This window comes from Megachile rotundata, chromosome 5 (genome assembly GCF_050947335.1).
Source record: "Megachile rotundata isolate GNS110a chromosome 5, iyMegRotu1, whole genome shotgun sequence".
Classification (NCBI taxonomy): domain Eukaryota; kingdom Metazoa; phylum Arthropoda; class Insecta; order Hymenoptera; family Megachilidae; genus Megachile; species Megachile rotundata.
The window spans coordinates 7,207,470-7,226,088 of record NC_134987.1 but is presented as its reverse complement, the minus strand read 5'-3'; the positions used below and the strand labels follow the sequence as shown (position 1 = coordinate 7,226,088).

The 18,619-nt window shown below is 32.0% G+C and overlaps 1 protein-coding gene across 1 annotated transcript in view; it reads right to left on the bottom strand.

Moving 5' to 3' along the window:
- The window catches only part of LOC100877447 (A-type potassium channel modulatory protein KCNIP1), a gene marked incomplete at its 5' end in the record, with an annotated part of 79,262 nt that overhangs the window by 22,072 nt on the left and 38,571 nt on the right, over window positions 1-18,619 (bottom strand). The window contains one exon of the mRNA XM_012291770.2: window positions 13,206-13,279. Coding sequence (XP_012147160.2) covers window positions 13,206-13,279 — 74 coding nt within the window. The remainder of the gene's footprint in view (window positions 1-13,205; window positions 13,280-18,619) is intronic.

The following is an 18,619-nucleotide window of genomic DNA, read 5'->3' as shown; positions in this document are numbered from 1 at the left end:
CGACGGAGTTATTATCTAAAGCACTTATCTCCTTATCGCTGTAATATAATGTCCTTATCTAAATTACCGTACATCACCTGAAATTGTATAACCATGAAATTATTAGGTATGTGCAAAAGTTTCTATCTCATATAATCCGATATAGGGTAGTTTGGTCAAATTTTAAACGAGTTTTGTTCTGCCTCGTTCGATTAATGTCTATTAATTTGTTCTGTTCTATTGAGCCACTGTATAAAATAAATATGTAGAAATGTACATACTAAATTTCTAGGAAAAGGAAGATTAATTTATGTACTTTTAATTTTCGTTTGTACATATTTTTTATTTAATTGAAACTTATGAAAAACATTTTGTTATTATATGTATATTGTTATATTTCTATTTATGTAAGTTTTAACTGATTTACACAATTAATGCTAATTAATAATTATTAATAATTAATATTAGTACTAATAATTAATAAATACTTATTAATAATTAATATTAGTACTAATAATTAATAAATACTTATTAATATACTTATTAATTCTAAATTATTCCTAATTATCCATTGTTATATTATATTACATATTTTTGAAACCAACGTGCGACGAGCCTTCATTTCGACAATTCCCGCAAACCCAATCCTACATTTATGACAGTATACTGTACATACATACAGGGTGTCTCACAATTAGTGTAGGTGCCTGAAATGGAGGGTAACTGAAGTGATTCTGAACAAGATTTCCTTTTGCAAAAATGGAGTTTGAAGCTTCGTTTTTGAATTATTAAGGAAAAACATGGACCAATCAAAGCGCGAGGATTACGCCCTCGTAGCCATTAGGCTCGAGGGTGTCGCTCTCGGTGCGCATGCGTAAACCTCGCGCTCTGATTGGTCCATGTTTTTCCTTAATAATTCAAAAACGAAGCTTCAAACCCCATTTTTGCAAGGGGAAATCTTATTCAGAATCACATTAGCTACCCCCCATTTCAGGAACTTACACTATTTGTGAGACACCTTGTATGTAAAGTACATACATTCATATTTATCACAGTACTCATATTTTCACTGAATAAATATTCTATTATTTAACATAAACACATAAAATACCATCAAAAAGCAAATAACTTTATAACATAAATTGACTGAAACTCTCAAACATAATTTCATTAACAAACACCCTTAACAAACACCAAAACTTACAATGAACAATATAAACTTTATAAAAAGAATTAGAAATGCCTCACAAATGATGAAAATTGTTGCATGATACATCAGTATCCATTAGGAAACAGAAAGATATCACGAGAAGACAAAAAATGAAGACAAAAGAGAACCTTGACGTGCTCCAAAACAAAACGTCACTATACTTTATATTACAGATATTACGCGAAATTAGAAATCAGCATATCGGTGGCACACTGAGTACACGACACGTAATTTCGTTGACGTAAATGAAGATTTATTAGCAGCACGTGAAAGCATCGTATACAATGAGTAAGGTGTGGCAGAAAGTGTAAAATCAAGCACAACAAACGAAATGAAAGGACCACGAAACTTCAGGCCACGAAAGTGAGATTAAGTATCGTCGTTCTTGATTTATTTCGGGCTTTGTTAACTTACTAAAATCTACACAACTTTCCACGTTCTGCGCTATTCATTTGCTTTTCCTTTGCATAATCACGATAGACATCTTCGCTATTCGGGTACATTAGCAAGATGCCTCTTCTTAATCGCAAGGTAGTTTATTTAATTGAAATTTGTTTGGGGTGAATTTAGCGATTTACAAATGCACTCAGCGATTTACAACAATGTATGGAAATGTTGGGTATGAGTATGGAATTATATGTTGCTACGGATATAATGTGAAAGTTAGATGTACTTTGTGCAGGTGGAATTTAAGTTTTTTCGTTTTTTATTTTTTTTTATTTTTGTGACTTTAAAGTTTTGGAATCTGAATATTTAGTAAGTTGAGAGTTTTGAAATTTAGGGATTTTCAAGTTCAGAAATTAAATAAGATGTGAATATTGGAATTTAGAGGTTTTCGAATTCAGAAGAAATTTGGGGATTTAGAAATTTGGAAATTCAGATGTATGGGAAGTGAGAAATTTAGGAATTCCAAAATTTAAGAATTGGCAAATTTGAAAATTGGGAAAAGTAGGATTTGGGGAATGTGGGAATTGGGAAAAGTAGGATTTGGGGAATGTGGGAATTAGGGAGTGTGGGATTTGGCGAATGTGCAATTGGGGAAAGTGGAAATTGGGGAAAATGGGAGTTGGGGAATGTGGGAATTGGGAGCTGCAGAAATTTATTAATGTGGAATTAGAAAATGTGGGAATTGGGGAATGTGGGAATTGGGGAATGTGAGAATTGGGGAATGTGGGAATTGGGGAATGTGGGAATTGGGGAATATGGGAATTGAGGAATGTGGGAACTGGGGAATGTGAGAATTGGAAAATGTGAAAATTCGGAAATGTGGAATTGGGGAATGTGGGATTGGGAAATGTGGGAATTGGGGAATGTGGGAATTGGGGAATGTGGGAATTGGGGAATGTGGAAATTGAGAAATATGGGAATTGGGAAATTTGGAAATTTGGGAATTAGGAAATTTGAGAATTGGAAAACTAGAAATTTAAAAATGCTCAACTTTGGAAATATACAAATTTTAAATTTTCTATCCTCAAATTTGCTAATTAACAAACTTAGAAATTTGCTACTTTAGTAACCTAAAAATTGATAATTTAATAATCTGAAAATTTAGAAATCTACAAACTCATCAAGTCCAAAATACAAAAATTTAGAAATATTACAGTTCTCCTATAAATAACAAAATTACTAAAAGCGTGAACTTAATATCCTTACCACAAATTATACTTCCTAACAGTATAATCATCCTCAAACAACTGTCCGTCACTAACCAACACCGTAACCTCCAATTTCATTAAAAAATATAATTAAATCTGAAACTTTCATGATTCCGCAATTAAAACGAAAGAAATGAGAAATTTCTAAGAACTTGTCAGTAATTTCTTTCGTAGAACTTTCCCCTGTATTAAAATCATTATCCGCGAACTTTGTAATAATATCAGTACTAGAGAAAACAAACTTCTAAAGCATAAAGTAACAAGGGATAATGAGATTGCAAAGAAAAAAAGATTAAAAGGTTCCTTGATAATTCTTTCAGCATCAGTGTAACTCTATTTTCTCTGTTCGTTTCACAACAGTACAGAAGCTTTAATTGAACTTCTGATTATTAATAAAATAATGTCGTATACTGCCTTTTACGAGTTGCCGGCAAATGTTCCGAAATAAAATGTCGAAAAAGAAGAGTTCTATCCGTTTACGAATAAATTGCTTCGACTGCACCTAACCTTTATTGCTCGTACAATATGGCTGAGATAGTTATAATGGTTTCGACGTCTTCGATCGAGAACGGTATAATTGAAAACTGCAAAAAGAATTGATAATAACAGAGTAGGGAGCTGCGCACGTGTATGACAAGATCGAAAGCACTTTCGAGTTCATGTTCCTGGGACAAATTGGATTAGTACAAGCTTCAATTATGGAAAATCGAATTACGACAGTTTTTCATTCCAAATCGACGGGGGGCCATGCTTTATGTTGCGAGGTGATGAAGGTATTAGGTGATTGTGTGTAGCTGTGACGGGCAAATATGCCCCCCAGGTTGTGACGGGTTGTTTTTTAAATTTAGAAGTTTCAAGTCTATATTTTCTAATTTCAGAATTTTTTGCACGTTGGCAATTTATCATGTTTCTAGATTACTATATTTACACATTATTGTGATTATATGATACATTTGCAAATTGCTATATTCATAAATTTTTAGACTTGCAAATTGTATCTTTAAAATTTTTAAATTGTGAGTTACCCAATTTTGAATTTCCTTAATTTTTACATTTAGAGGTTATCAATTTTTGTCATTTTTCAATTTCTTAATTTCTAATTTTAATTTTCCAATTTCCAACTTTGAACATTTTTCAATCTTTCAATTTTTCAATTTCTAATTTTCAAATGGGGAATTGAAATTGGGAAATTTGGGAACTGGGAAATTGAGAAATTTGTGAATTGGGGAATTTGGGAGTTAAGAAATTTGGGAATTGCGAAATTGGGAAATATAGGAATTTAGAAATTTGGGAATTGGGAAATTTAGGAATTTAGAAATTTGGGAATTGGGAAATTTAGGAATTTAGAAATTGGGAAATTTAGGAATTTAGGAATTTAGGAATTTAGGAATTTAGGAATTTAGGAATTTAGGAATTTAGAAATTTGGGAATTGAGAAATTGGGAAATTGAGAAATTGGGAAAGTTAGGAATTTAGAAATTTGGGAAATTGGGAAATTTAGGAATTTAGGAATTTAGGAATTTAGGAATTTAGGAATTTAGAAATTTGGGAATTTGGGAATTGAGAAATTGAGAAATTGAGAAATTGGAAAGTTGGAAAATTAAGAAATTGAGAAATTGAAAAATTGGGAAATTTAGGAATTTAGAAATTTGTGAATTAGGGAATACAAGAATAGAAAAATTTGTAATTTTCAATTTCTAATTTTCAAATTTTTTCATTTTTCTGTTTGCAAATTTACAAATCTTCAAATCTCTAAATTTCTATGTTCCTAATTTTCAAACCTACATATTAATCCATTAGTTCACAATGGAATTCGAAACAAAATAAATTTCTTCCTTCTTAAATCGCATTTATTATGAACTCTAAACAAACACTTACATTTTATACAAAATTATGTACCTGATTTACATTAAACTGTTACAATCGAACAATTATCTCCATAAAATTACACAATTTCTAAACTACATTATTTTTTCACCCTGTCAAACATGTATAATTTTCCAAACACAATTTCGCACAAAAAAGACATTACTAAAAATATTAATATTTTCAAAAAACTGCATCGATCGATCGCTGACAGAACACTCCTCTTCCATTTGAAGTGACATAAACGATCGCAATAAAATGTATAAAAACTTGACCAAAAATAATTCGCAAAATCGAGCATCCGTGCTCGAATATCAGTCGAGAAAATAATGAAATTTTTTCCCCCTCCTTGGCTTTTAACGGCATCTCTATTAGCGTGCTATCGCGTTATGAAACATTCATGAGGCATCGAAACATTTCATCGCCCTCTGATATTAATCATGCAAACGATTGTCGCGCTCGTACAATTAGTTGGTTTCGCACGATTCAATAGGCAAGTATGCACGAAACAAATATTCGGCGGAGATTAAAGCTAATTGCCAGGTAGGACGGCAATAATGAGCAGGATAGATCCAACTAAGTTTTCCCAATCAGAATGGTCCGGGGCCAATCAGTCGTGTTAATTCGCGGTTAATTTTCCAGATCGATACCAATATTCTCGCCTCTGTTATTTACTATTTCCAATACGGTAAGAGATAAGAAAAAGCGGAGGACTCGTCAGGAGATAATTACCAACTAACTCAATTATCTCTCTCGTGGCTTCAGGCTGAAAATGTACTTTGTGTAATTAGCTCTCGAGTTGCCCGAAGCTCACACATTACCATGGCTTTCTGCACAACGAACATTTTACGTCTCTTTCTTTTTCCCCGTTTCATCTCCCCGCAACCCCCTTTCTTTTGTGAGCCGCCAAGTTTCTCTGCTTTCGCCTTTGACGTCCAACCCTGCTTTAATTAAGTCTCTGTATCGAATTCCTTTTAAACGACCATATGTTTGCAATAACAACTTCAGTTTGTACGGCGGGATTGAAAGTGAAGTTTCAAGAAAAATATGTCTGGTATGAGTTAATTTATTTGTATAGGTTTGTGTTAGTAAATATTGCGGTTGATTATACGGTTGAAGTTCAAGGTTCGATTGTATATGCGAGTTTTATTCATTTTGGTGATGTGAAATGGTTGCGGGAGGCATCTTGTTGAGCTAAGCGTTCCGGGGGAAAATGGCGACGTAGAGGAAGGTTATTAATTGTATTAATTGTGTGAACGTTTACTAGGAATATTTTATATTTATTTTTTGTGTGGTTGTTTACTAGGGATATTTTATATTTATTTTGTGTGTGATTGTTCACTAAGGATATATTACAATATTTATTGTGTGTGAATGTTTACTAAGGATATATTATAATATTTATTGTGTTTGAACGTTTACTAGGAATTTTTATATTTATTTTGTGTGTGGTTGCTTACTAGGTATATTTTACATTTATTTTGTGTGTGGTCGTTTACTAGGGATATTTTATATTTATTGTGTGTGATTGTTTACTAAGGATATATTATAATATTTATTGTGTGTGAATGTTTACTAGGAATATTTTATAATACTTCTAAGTTTAATGGGATAATATACTGTTAGTAGATGTCTTTAATAGTAAATAATTATTTATATGAATGATTACTATTATACATATAATGATTATTCACATAAATAATTATTTAAACGAACAGTTTAAAAATTACTATTTACAACAATATTATTTAATATCAATTGATATTAATATTATTAACATGAAGTTAACATGAAGTTAACATGAAGCTTGTTGACATGAAATATTTAATATTATTTAACAGCAATTGAATAATGTAAAAATTACTATTTACAACAATATTATTTAATATCAATTGATATTAATATTATTAACATGAAGCTAACATGAAGCTTATTAACATGAAATATTTAACATTATTTAACAGCAATTGAATAACGTAAAATTTACTCATTACAAGAATAATATTTAATGTCAAATACCAATAACATCAATTATTAATATAAACCATGTAATATTATTTAACAGTAAATGAACAGTAAAAAAATTACTATGAAAAGGTTTCTGAAGTTTCCATAATATTCTTGATACACAATAAAAATTCTTAAAAAAGTACAAAACGAAAACTGTTATCAAGTCACTCGACTAATCCGAACAAGGTGTTAAATCTGCAAAGTCTAAAAGATTACCGTTTCCGTTTCACGGTACGATAGTTTTTGCCAAGCGATTTTCATGTTACACAGCTTCTCCATCTTCGGCTCCTCCTCGACTTTTCGCGCGAACTTATCGCCTCTTTGAACAACGAAACAGAGTCCAGAGACTTCGCGCTTAATCGCATTATCGCAGCAACTTGCGAAGCTGCGATACTATCGCAATTTACGTACACTTCTACGTTATTGGTGTTCACGCGCTGGGCAAAATATTAATTATTTATAGCTGTTTTCGAAGGTTGTAAATCTTCGTCGACCCATGGCGTTTCCACAACTTGTTACGGTAGTGGAATTATATGTAGAGTTAGTATTATAGAGTAGAATTTATAGAGTGGTTCAGAATCCTCCACACTGGTGTGCCCAGGTCAATGAAGGATGTAGGTCATCATCCCACTAGTAGTAATGATTGTTGTATGTTGATAGTGACAATGGTTTGTCAAAGTGAATATGTTCACCGAAGGTAGTTCTAAGACTGACTAGTTGCCTCTAAAAAGCCAGAAAAGAAAGCTATGGAGGAAGTTCAGGACGTGAAGGCGTTACCAAAAGGACCAATCAGGACAGATTGTTATTTGTAAAAAACAGTGATTGGTGAGATGGTTCAGCGAATAAGATTGTAAGATTCTAGGCTTCACCCCAGGGTTGTAAATAACGTTTCGTTAATAAGGTGACCCAAACAGTTAAGTGATTTGGGTCCTTCAAAAGAACTAGTAATGGGACACATTGTGAGACTGCTGAATGACCGAGTCAGAGTGCCTGGTCCGCCGAGTATGCAAGAATTTTCGTAAACACTGCACACAGCAAGGGTGCACAGTTTAGGACCATGGAAATAAACTTCTTTAAGGAAAGATATATTGACATTAGAAAGATGTGCTTTTCTGGCCTGTTAGAAGGCTATTGACAATAGTTAAGAACGTCAAGTTGTGGAGACGTTCATGTGGTCTTACAGATCCGTTCAAAACTGTAAGAATGAATCGTTTTTGGGTTTGAAAGAATACCCATAAATTTAAAGCTAATTATATTCCGAGCAACTCGGAACAATTGGAATAGAGCTTTTTATAAACCACGCTACTTTACAGCAATCAGTTTTGTTTGTATTATAATCTCTTCCCGATACGGGGAAATAGAGATTATCCGTTGTCGGAGAATAAATCCTTCAAGAAAATTGAGTTTTCTTATCCTATCGAAATTGTCGGATAATTTTACTTTTTATAGGGTTTTATAACAATTAGTTCTTTGGGGATTTTTTCTGAAAAATTTTGTGGAAATTTTATTCTCGAGTTCATGTTTTTTAGTGAATTATGTGCAAGGGAGGAATTGTTAAGGTATTGAGTTTGTTAAATAAGTATTTGGTAAAGTGGTTAAGGACTTTATATTAAAAAGGAAATTTAAGTGTAATGAATCAATCTTTTATAAAATTTAAATGTATTGAATTAATCTTTTATTTTATTCAAATGTAATAAATTAACTTTTTATGAAATTTGAATATAATGAGTTATTTTTTAATTAAATTCAAATGCAATGAATTAACCTTTCATGAAATTTAAAAAGAATGTGTTATTTTTTAATAAAATTTAAATGTAACTAATTAATCTGTAACAAAACTTAAATGTAACGAATCAATCTCCTGTAAAATTTGAATGTCATGAATCAATCATTAACGAAATTTAAACGTAATAAATAAATCTTCGTTAAACCCTAAGTATAATGAACTAACCTTCAAACTTGAATATTATAAATGAATCTTTAAAAAAATTTAAATACAACGAATTAATTTATCATTAAATTTAAATGCAGTCAGTTAATCTTTAAAAGTAACAAATTTTAACCAAAATTGAATGTAACGAATCTTGTACAAAATGTTAAGTCAACAATTTGTATATCATTTTGAATTGTTACATTTGCATTGTTTACTTTCTCCAGGCATTAATATTCTCTTTGACACGTATTTGTTGAAGAAGCAAATTTACCAACGGACAGTAATTTTTAATTTGAGCAGAGCTGTGTACAGAAACGTGCAAGCAAATAAGCCAGTAGCGTAAGTAAGCATTATAACGACGAAGTAGGAATTCCTCGTTTACAAATACACGAGAGCGTTTACATCGGCCCTAATCGCAAACAGCGATGCTTGTCGGAATAAATAGCGATTGTTGATTTAGGCTTTCGCGATTATACTAGCAGCTATGCAACGTCGAGCACAATTCCGATTGAGCGTACAGGCGTAGAGGATCGAAAGCACTCAAAGCAGGAAATATCGACACCGAACGTAAAGGGTCTTTAGCGGAGATAACATGGAGTGAACGAATTTCAAAAAAAGGAAAAAAACACAGAAAATAAAAATAAGCTTTTTTGATGGGTTGTCCGGCCATGATCGTTCTGACACGTTTTTGTACACTACGATATCGAAAACGGCGGAGGGAAAATCTTTTATTGATGGCTATTGACGCCTTAAATTTTACATGTCGACATTTTTTGACCGAAATAGTGAAAATATGCAAATTTAAGAATTATACCTAAAACTCCAATTTCTAGGTGAACCTTTTCCGTTTGTTGGACACGTCTTTGGTCCACAATTTTGCGCCCAACAGCTTCGTAAAGCAATACATTTTGTTTGTTAAAATCTCCCAAACCCCAAAACTTTTCAAAAATATTCTTTCTTTCTTCTTCATCGTAAGTTTTTATGCAAGCATTCCGACAACGGCAATCTTTGTTTTCGAAAATTTTTTCAGGTACAATATTTCCGGCTTGAGTACAATATCTTTTTCCTGAATTTCGTTTAATCTTTCGCACTTTTTGGATATATGATTCATCAATTTTTCCTCCATTGTTATTCGTATCTTCACCCTCTGAAGACGAATTTTGTTCTATAATTCTGTTTCTTTTTCAATTTTTTTTTAAATCATTAGTTACTATTTCTTCTTCACTATCTGAACTAAATGGTCTTGTTCTGTTCTTCCCCAGGGGTGAAATAATTTCTAAAGTTTAATATTAAATTTTAAGCTTCATATTAATTAAACGTACTGGTTATGCAACTAACGCAATTGTCTAAAAACTGAGGTTAACTTGTAAATACTAATTAATTAAAATCACTGCTTTCCGACATTATCAATAGTAAATATCTTGATTGAAGTATAAATGGAGTTAGGCCACTTTCAAACTACATGGTTCAATTATTGAATTAACTCTGAAAACTTATGTGTCGAGAATTATCGTATTTGCTCGGAATAGAAGCAACCTGAAATGCTTTACTGATAAATAACATAAAGTTGTACACGTAACCATGGTAACCGGAAAATATTGAAAAATGGAGTTAGGCCACTTTCAAAATAAACGGCTCAATTCCATATTTTATATTTAGAAACTTTCTAAAGTTATGATATTTGAGAACTTCAATGAAGCTTTGGAAATTTCAAAGCTTGAAGTTTTGTTTCTGTACCTTTTTGATATAGAAAATACTAAATTTTTGTACTGGGTAGTTGATAATGTGAAAAGATGAAAATTTAATATTTTTAGAAGTATGAATTTTGTAGTGAACTTAAAAATTGCAAGATTTGAAAATTTGAAAGATGAAAACTTTTTAAATTTGAAAATTTGGACTTCGTAGCTTTGTATATTTGCAAATTACCAGATTACTCAATTTTAAAATTGGAGAATGTGATGAAATCCCATTTCACAGACCACCAAATCCCAAAATCCCTGAATTTCGAGGTTTCAAGATTCTTAGATATCCAAATTCAAAAATTCTCTAATTTCAAAATTCACAAATTCTCAAATTTCAACATTCACAAATTCTCAAATTTCAAAATTCGTATTTTCTTAAATTCGAATATTCAAAAATTCCCAAATTCCAAGGTCCTCAAACACTCACATCCTCAAATTCCCACCTTTCTAAACTAGGTCCTCAAATTCTCCAAATCCAACATCCACAGATTTCCAAATCTCTAAATCCCCAAATCTCAAGGTTCCCAAACTTTTATCTCTAAAATTCCACATAAAATTGTCCGTTCATCCCCAAAAATCCGTACAAGTCTCTAAAATTCAACGAGTGTAATGTCACTTCACCTTCGGTTGCCATATTGTCGCTATGGAAACCAGCTTTGCTCTCGACTGCACGAGCAGGGTTTCGGTTTCGTTTAGTAACTTTGGCGAATCGTTAACTGTCGAGCTAGTACGTGAAAATGGAATAGTGAACCGGAAGTTGTAGACGACACTTGCAGGGGGTAAACGCAGTTAGTACCTGGAAATTGTTCATCGGTCACAACAACGTTTTCCTCGGTGCACTTCGTTTTAGATAAAACCTGTATGTGCATTGCGATTAAAACATGCAGTTTATAACCTTCTCAAGAAGAAAAACTTCTCTTAAGATTTTCTGAAAGAAGCAATACATTTTCTTCGCACCTTTCAATTGCCAGTTTTACGTCTGTAAATCAGTATTAACTCAATCTTACATCCGCTGTTCTACAATAATAATTAGCGTCGAACAGTCTCGAGTATACGGAGTCAAGAAAGTTTTCACTGAAATTCTCTTTTTCTTTCGTTCTTTTCGACAGAACAAGTTTCACGACATGTTTGTTATAGGAAAGATGTACGTTATAATCGTTACAGTTTCTTGTACGAGAGCACTGTGCGTCGCGGAGTCAGCAATAGTGACGATAAAACGACGCGTGGAATCATTATATTTCCCAATAAGTGAATATAAGTGGACTGTATCTAAATGAATTTGACTTCGAACGACTAGTTTATTTTGCTATGTGCTTGATGACTGTCCGAGTGTCTTCGATGTTTTAGGTTTAACAAAAGCTCGGAGTGGGTACAATTTTTGTGACATTGGTGAGGAAAAACGTTTTCTAATTTTCTATTAGTTTAGCTAAAATTCGAGTGGAGATGGAAATACAAATGACGTATGAAGTGGGTCTGGGTTTCTCAAAGTGACCGTAGCAGGTAACAAAACCAAGCAATATATGTACCGAAAACAGCAAACAAAGGACTGCTGCGGTTAAGGGTTCAACCAGATGTGACTAACAATAAAATACTCGCTAGAATGTAATGACTTGGGTTCTATTCCGGCTGAATTGATTTGAAACTACAACTATGAAGGTTCGAAAAACCATTAAACTATTGTATCGCTAAAAACATGTACTGAGGTCACTCTCGCTGTAGTATGTATTGTACGACCCAACACCTTGTACAACCAATAACAGTTTTTCACCTTCATTCGTATCCGATTGCACAAATTTAGCGGAACTCTGGATCCGAATTACCTAGGTTTGCGAGTATCGACTAAATCGAACTTCATTTTTGCTGTACCTCGTATCGAAACTGCCAACAGAGATCGATACTCCACGCTCTACGCGTTTTAGCAATGTTCTGAATGTTAGACAGTTTTTGCTTCATTTTTGTACAAGTTCGAAACTATAACGAAGCTGAACTGAAATGTTTTTTGCCTTAGTCCGGTCGTTTTACTCCAAAGTGGATACATCCAGTTAAGAAGAGACATTCGTGCAAAAAACAGCTTCCAGCTACTTTTCACGAGAAATTTTGTGCACGTAGTAATCCGTCGCTTTTTGTGGACCTCGTGTTTCTGGGATAGGACGGAAGATTTGGTACTTTCGTAAGTTGACGATTCCGCCATTTAGGAATTTAGAAATGAAGGAATATTAAACTTTTTTAATTCATTAGGGATTTTGAATGTTGGAAATTAGGAAGTTCAACAAATTTCAAGGTTTGAGGTTTTGGGAATTAAAGTTGAAAATTTGTGAATGTGGAAGTGGGAATTTTGGATTTGGAAGTCAGTGAACAATGTTAATAAAATAGGCCTGTGCACAGTAATTATAATTAAACATTCAGTTTTAAATATTGTGTAGTATATCTCATGAAATTGTCGCACAACTATTATGAAATAATCTATTATTACATACGGAAAACTATTGCTTTAATGTTGCAGCCATTTTGTATTCAACGAAAGCCATTTTGTATGAACGAAAGATGCTTGTAGATCGTGAGTTTCATCATTCTTTAAGCATTAAACTGATATACGTAACTGATTGTAAATTACAATACTCTTATATTAGACTTTTTACGTTTCAAAATAGATCAAATTAATGCGATACGAGCTATTTGATATTAACAAAAATTGGATTTTTTCTTGTATACATATGACATGGTACGCAGTTATAATAATAAATAGTAGCATTATAAAGTAGTTAAATATAAAATAAGTATTTATGGATCATTTATTAGAGAAAAACTTACCTCAAAACTGAGAATGCCACTATGATCCTGGTCCAGTGTATTGAAAACGTAATGGGCGTACTGGCTAGTATTGGCTGGAAAAATAGAAAAGAGACAAACTAAATAGTGATTACTACAAAATTATATTGTAAATTTATAGTAATTACTTATAATATGATAATTCATACATCTACAGTGATTACTTATAATATTATATTTTGTGATAAATAATTTTGAGTGGTAATTAAATTTAATATTTCAAACTGAAACAATGTTTAATACTTTAGGAATAATGAATATATAAATATATTGCAAGGGCAAACTTTATAAATATAGTGAACTCTGTAAGGGGTAAAAGAATATTATTTAATTTTGTACGAATGAAAAATGTACTACAGGTAATATTGTATATCAAATTTAAATTCGACTCCTTTGTGAAGGGTTAATAAAATCCTTCGTGTATTAAATTTACCGATTCTTCATTTTCCGTTTTTATCGAACGCTTCCAATTACAGCTTGTGTTACAGTTAGCAAATATTCAGTGCGAAATGTATTTGTTCATTTTTTTAAATAGGGTAATATTTGAAAAACTAGATCACTTGCAAATTTTTGGATTTCTAAATGTCTAAATTTCTAAATTTCTACATTTTTGGATTCTTGGATTTTTAAGCTTTTAAATTTCTATGTATCCAATTTTCTAGATTTTGTGACTCCTGGGTTTGAAAATTCATGGATTGGTAGATTCCTAGATTCCCAGATTCTTAAATTCCTAAACTCCCAAATCACCCAGTTCCTAAATTCCCAAAGTCTTAAGTTCTCAAGTTCTCAAGTTCCCAACTTTTTAAATTCCCAAGTCCCCAAATATCTAAATTCCCAAATTCCTATGTTCTCAAATTTCCAAGTCCCAAAATTCCCAAGTCCCCGAATATCTAAATTCCCAAATTTCTATGTTCTCAAATTTCCAAGTCCCAAAATTCCCAAGTTCCCAAATTCGCAAATTCGCAAATTCGCAAATTCGCAAATTCCCAAATTCCCAAATTCCCAAATTCCCAAATTCCTAAATTCTCAAATTCCCAAGTCCCTAAATATCTAAATTTCCACGTTCCCAAATTCCCGCGTTCCCAAATTTCCGCGTTCTAAAATTCCCAAATTTTGAAGTCCCCAAATTTCCAAATTCCCAATTTTTAAAATCTCCAAATTCCCAAATTCATAAATTCTTAAGTTTGAAAATATCTACGCTCCAAAATTCCCAAATTTTCAAAGTTCACATTCCCAAATTTCAAAATAATCATATTTCCAAATTTCCAAGTTCTAAATCGACAAATTTCAATACTCTCCAATTTTTTAACTACTAAATTTCCAATTTCACGGTAATTTGTCAACATAACATCCCCTATATTTCACTATTGTCAACAGACATTGAGCACCATAAAATATTGACAGTTACACATATTGATCATCTGTAGTTTTCACTGCACAGTTACAGATTAAAAAAAAAAAACGGTTTTCAACAGTTTTATCCGATTGCATCTCACTCTGCGTCAATTGGTTTCGATAAAGCTTTCAATCTACACAAATCTTCGAAACGTTCTTTTTATATGTTTACTACCAACTCGTATAGAAGAGATTTTCACCATTTTCTTTGCAATTTCGATTCATTTTTACTTGTTCGAACGCAATGAAACATCAGTCAACAATGAGAGAAATCTTTTTCTTTGTAGAACAAGTACTCTTATACAAATGCTCTTTTTATTCTATTATTTACATTATTTACATTGATGTGTAAATATCGTTTGATAAATTTTGTAATACTTATAATACTTATGCAGTATTATAAATGTTATTGCTTATATATACTTATAATGCTTATATGGTATTACAAGTATTATTACAAGTATTACTATTAGTATTATTATACTATACATATGTTTATAAGTTAATACTTATGTAGTAAGTATTGTATAATAAGTATTATTGTGTAGTACTGCATAATATTATTATATATTATTATTAAATAATATTATTATATACTATTATTATGTAATAATACCTATATAGTCATCCTTATATAGTACTATAAATATTATTATAAGTATAATCTCAGAATGTAAGACTCAATATTTGAGAACCTGCAGAAACACATCAAAGGGTCGTAAACATGTCACTGCCCTAAAGCGTTGAAGTAAACTACACAGGAAGATTGCAAATGTAGTTGACAAACTGATATTCCGCATTGTGTCGAAATCAATTTGCAACCCCCATTCGAGAAACAAAGGGAGAAAGACACTTGTCGGGAATAAGTTGTCGTGTTTGGTAGAAAACGGAGGGATGGCCTTAATAAGCACTCCAATTTCCCAGATGGCAAACATTCAATGGCCTTCCTGAGAAACCTTTTGAGACCGTCGAATCTACCATAAACTGAAATCCCCTGTTCTGTTTGTGTGTATGTTAACTTCAGCTTGTCCGACGGAAATGCTTTCGATTTAAAGCGGAGATTTATACTTGAAATTATTTCACGGAAACGTTGCTTTATTCCCCTTCCGGCAAGTGTTTCGTCCGCAACGAGCTCCAGGAAAGGGTCGTTATCTTCTTCAAGCGGGGTCAATCGATATTATAAATAAGTTGTAGTTAAGATGAGGATTGCACATTTTAAGAACGCAGTTTCTTTTTTTCAGGAAGAAAGAACTTTTTAAAGTATCCGCAATTTCAACTCGAAAATAGACTCATCGGTTATCCATACAAATATCGCGAATACATTTTTCACGAGGAAAGAAATCAGCTTCGGGTCAGATACTGAATATAGCCGGGAAAGATTGAACATTTCTCATGACTTTATTTTAATATGAAAGATCCTTTGCTGCGGCGAAATGTATTTCCTTTCTAATGGCTACGACTGTATTAAAGGACAGTTATTATGGCAAAGTTATTTCGGGTTTTGAGAAATTAATATGTTCAGTTATTTTAGTAATGGAAGCTGGGAGATGAAGTATGTTAGCAGTTGATTGTAATTCGTGGAATATTAGTTGGTATGGAAATATGTGTAATATGTTCATATGGTCAAGTACATATGATTCTACATGTTATTGCAGGATATTTTACATTTCATATTATTTTACAAGATTTTATAGTGTGTCACTATATTTAGAAAGATTTTACAGGATTTTATAATATGTCACTATATTTAAAAATATTTCGCAAGATTTTATAGCATGTCACGATATTTAAAAATATTCCGCAAGATTTTATAGCATGTCACAATATGTAAAAATATTTTACAAGATTTTACAGTATGTTACAATATTCAAAAATATTTTACAGCCTTTACATTATTTCAGAATATTTCAATATTCCATATTATTTCACAATATCCTACATGTCATCAACATTGCAAACAATATTATATCTGCATAAATCTTACAAAAAATGTATTTCCAACGATAAAAATTTATTTCCCGATGAAATTTTGTTTAGATCCCACTTTACGAGGATATATGTTCTCGCATGAATATTCAGAGGGAAATTATAACACGCAGTAAAGTTTAACGTGAATTACGAAGTAGTTAAACAAGGATTTAGTGATTTCATAGAATAAGGCGTGTAGCAGGTCATGAGAATGGCGATTAGGGAACGTCTTTTGTCGCTAAGAATTTCCTTTGCGTTCGAAACTGAGAAACGTCTGTCTGCCTGAGCAGAAATCTCGGAGGTATACCTTCAATTGAAAGGATTCGTCTAGAAATTAGTACCCGTTCCTTCCGAATTATCACAGCGGGACTTCCGTAACAGCACAGAGGGGACAAAGTAGATTAACTCGTCAAAGTTGTCAACCTTGTATGGATCAAGCTTCCGCCGAAGGACGATACTTCCGCTGTCACTTGATTACAAAAGTCAGAAATTAGTTTCCCAAACGTAACTTCGGTCTTTGATAAGGTTAATCGGAGGGTAACGTTCTTTGTTCACGAGCTTAATACTGAAACTCCCGAATCAAATAGTCTCACGAGTTTCTTACTTAGTCACAAGTTACTTTCCTTGAAATGTATATTATTTTAGAAATATGGAATTGCAGTTGTTTGTATCTTTTTCTATTTTATTCTTAATTTCTAATTGTGTATGTATTAATGTTAAACGGTTAGCTGAAGAATTTAGTTTTGATCTCATGAGTGATTAAAATCATATAGTCGAACGCAGGAATTATTGAAACGCTATTATCGATAATGAAATGTTTGTATTACTACTAAGGAAGTTGTTAAGTAATCTTCTACCTTAATTCTTACTGAAATCTTCAACCTAACCTAACCGCCCTATTATCAAATAGCAAGAGATGCCCGGAGACATCTTTAAGCCATCTATATTACGTAACAAAGTTAAAAAAACTGGTTATACAAATTTGAAAACTACATTTAACCTTATTCACTGAAAAGATTCGTGGTTATTCTACAAGTATGTTAAAACAAATGACAGCACCATCTTCCCTTACTCGCCATTTTCCTAATAAACTCTTCCATCTTATCACATTACTAATATACTTTATTATACTACTTTAAGCTAATGACATCAATTACTGATTTGTCAAGAGAAATCTTCCATGTGAACAATAATAACTTTGTCATCAAATAGCAAGTTTCGATACCTGAAGACATGTGTAAGTCTTCCAGATTATGTAACAAGACTTCAAAAAAGTCTAAGACTTTAAAAAAAGTTGTTACACAAATTTGAAAGTATATTTAAAAATTTGGCAAATGCTTCAGAAGTTGACCACTCTTAAAAATTAAAGAATTAGTAATTCACTTTCTGTTCGTTGCTAGCGACTTATACTAGAAGAAATACATTTCATTCCCGAAATGTTCACAACGTATGAATTTTTTTATCTGAACCGTAAAGCTATTCTTAACAGAAACGTTAAGGAAATAGAAATGTAACATATTAATTAATGAATTTAGATGTCTAGTAAGCATACTTTGCTTCATATGTAATTGTTTTAAAATTTAACTGACAGATGGCGTGGCACTTGAAGATCACTCTCATCATAAAAACCTTATTTTATGTTTTCTAAAAATTGATCAACTACTGATTAAGTATTGGTATTTTTACTTTGTTTACTGTGCATCTAACGAAAAGAATTTAAATTGAAATATTAAGAATTTAATTCAGTATGATTAAATTGTGGTATCTTGTTCATCCGTCGGGCTAATGACCACAGTAGTCGACGCCCGCAACAAGAATCAATCAATCAATCAATCAATCAATCTTCATTCGTGATAGTAACCTAATAGTGACAGTATAACTTAGCCAGTACTTATAATGATGTAAATACGTAGCTATAATAGTAAAATAAATTGGATTTCATAATTCATTAACAAAGTATAAAATATGTTTTTAAGAAATGGGTTTTCAATTTCAAATTGTGATTCGCCATACGAAGGCAATGTTATGAAATG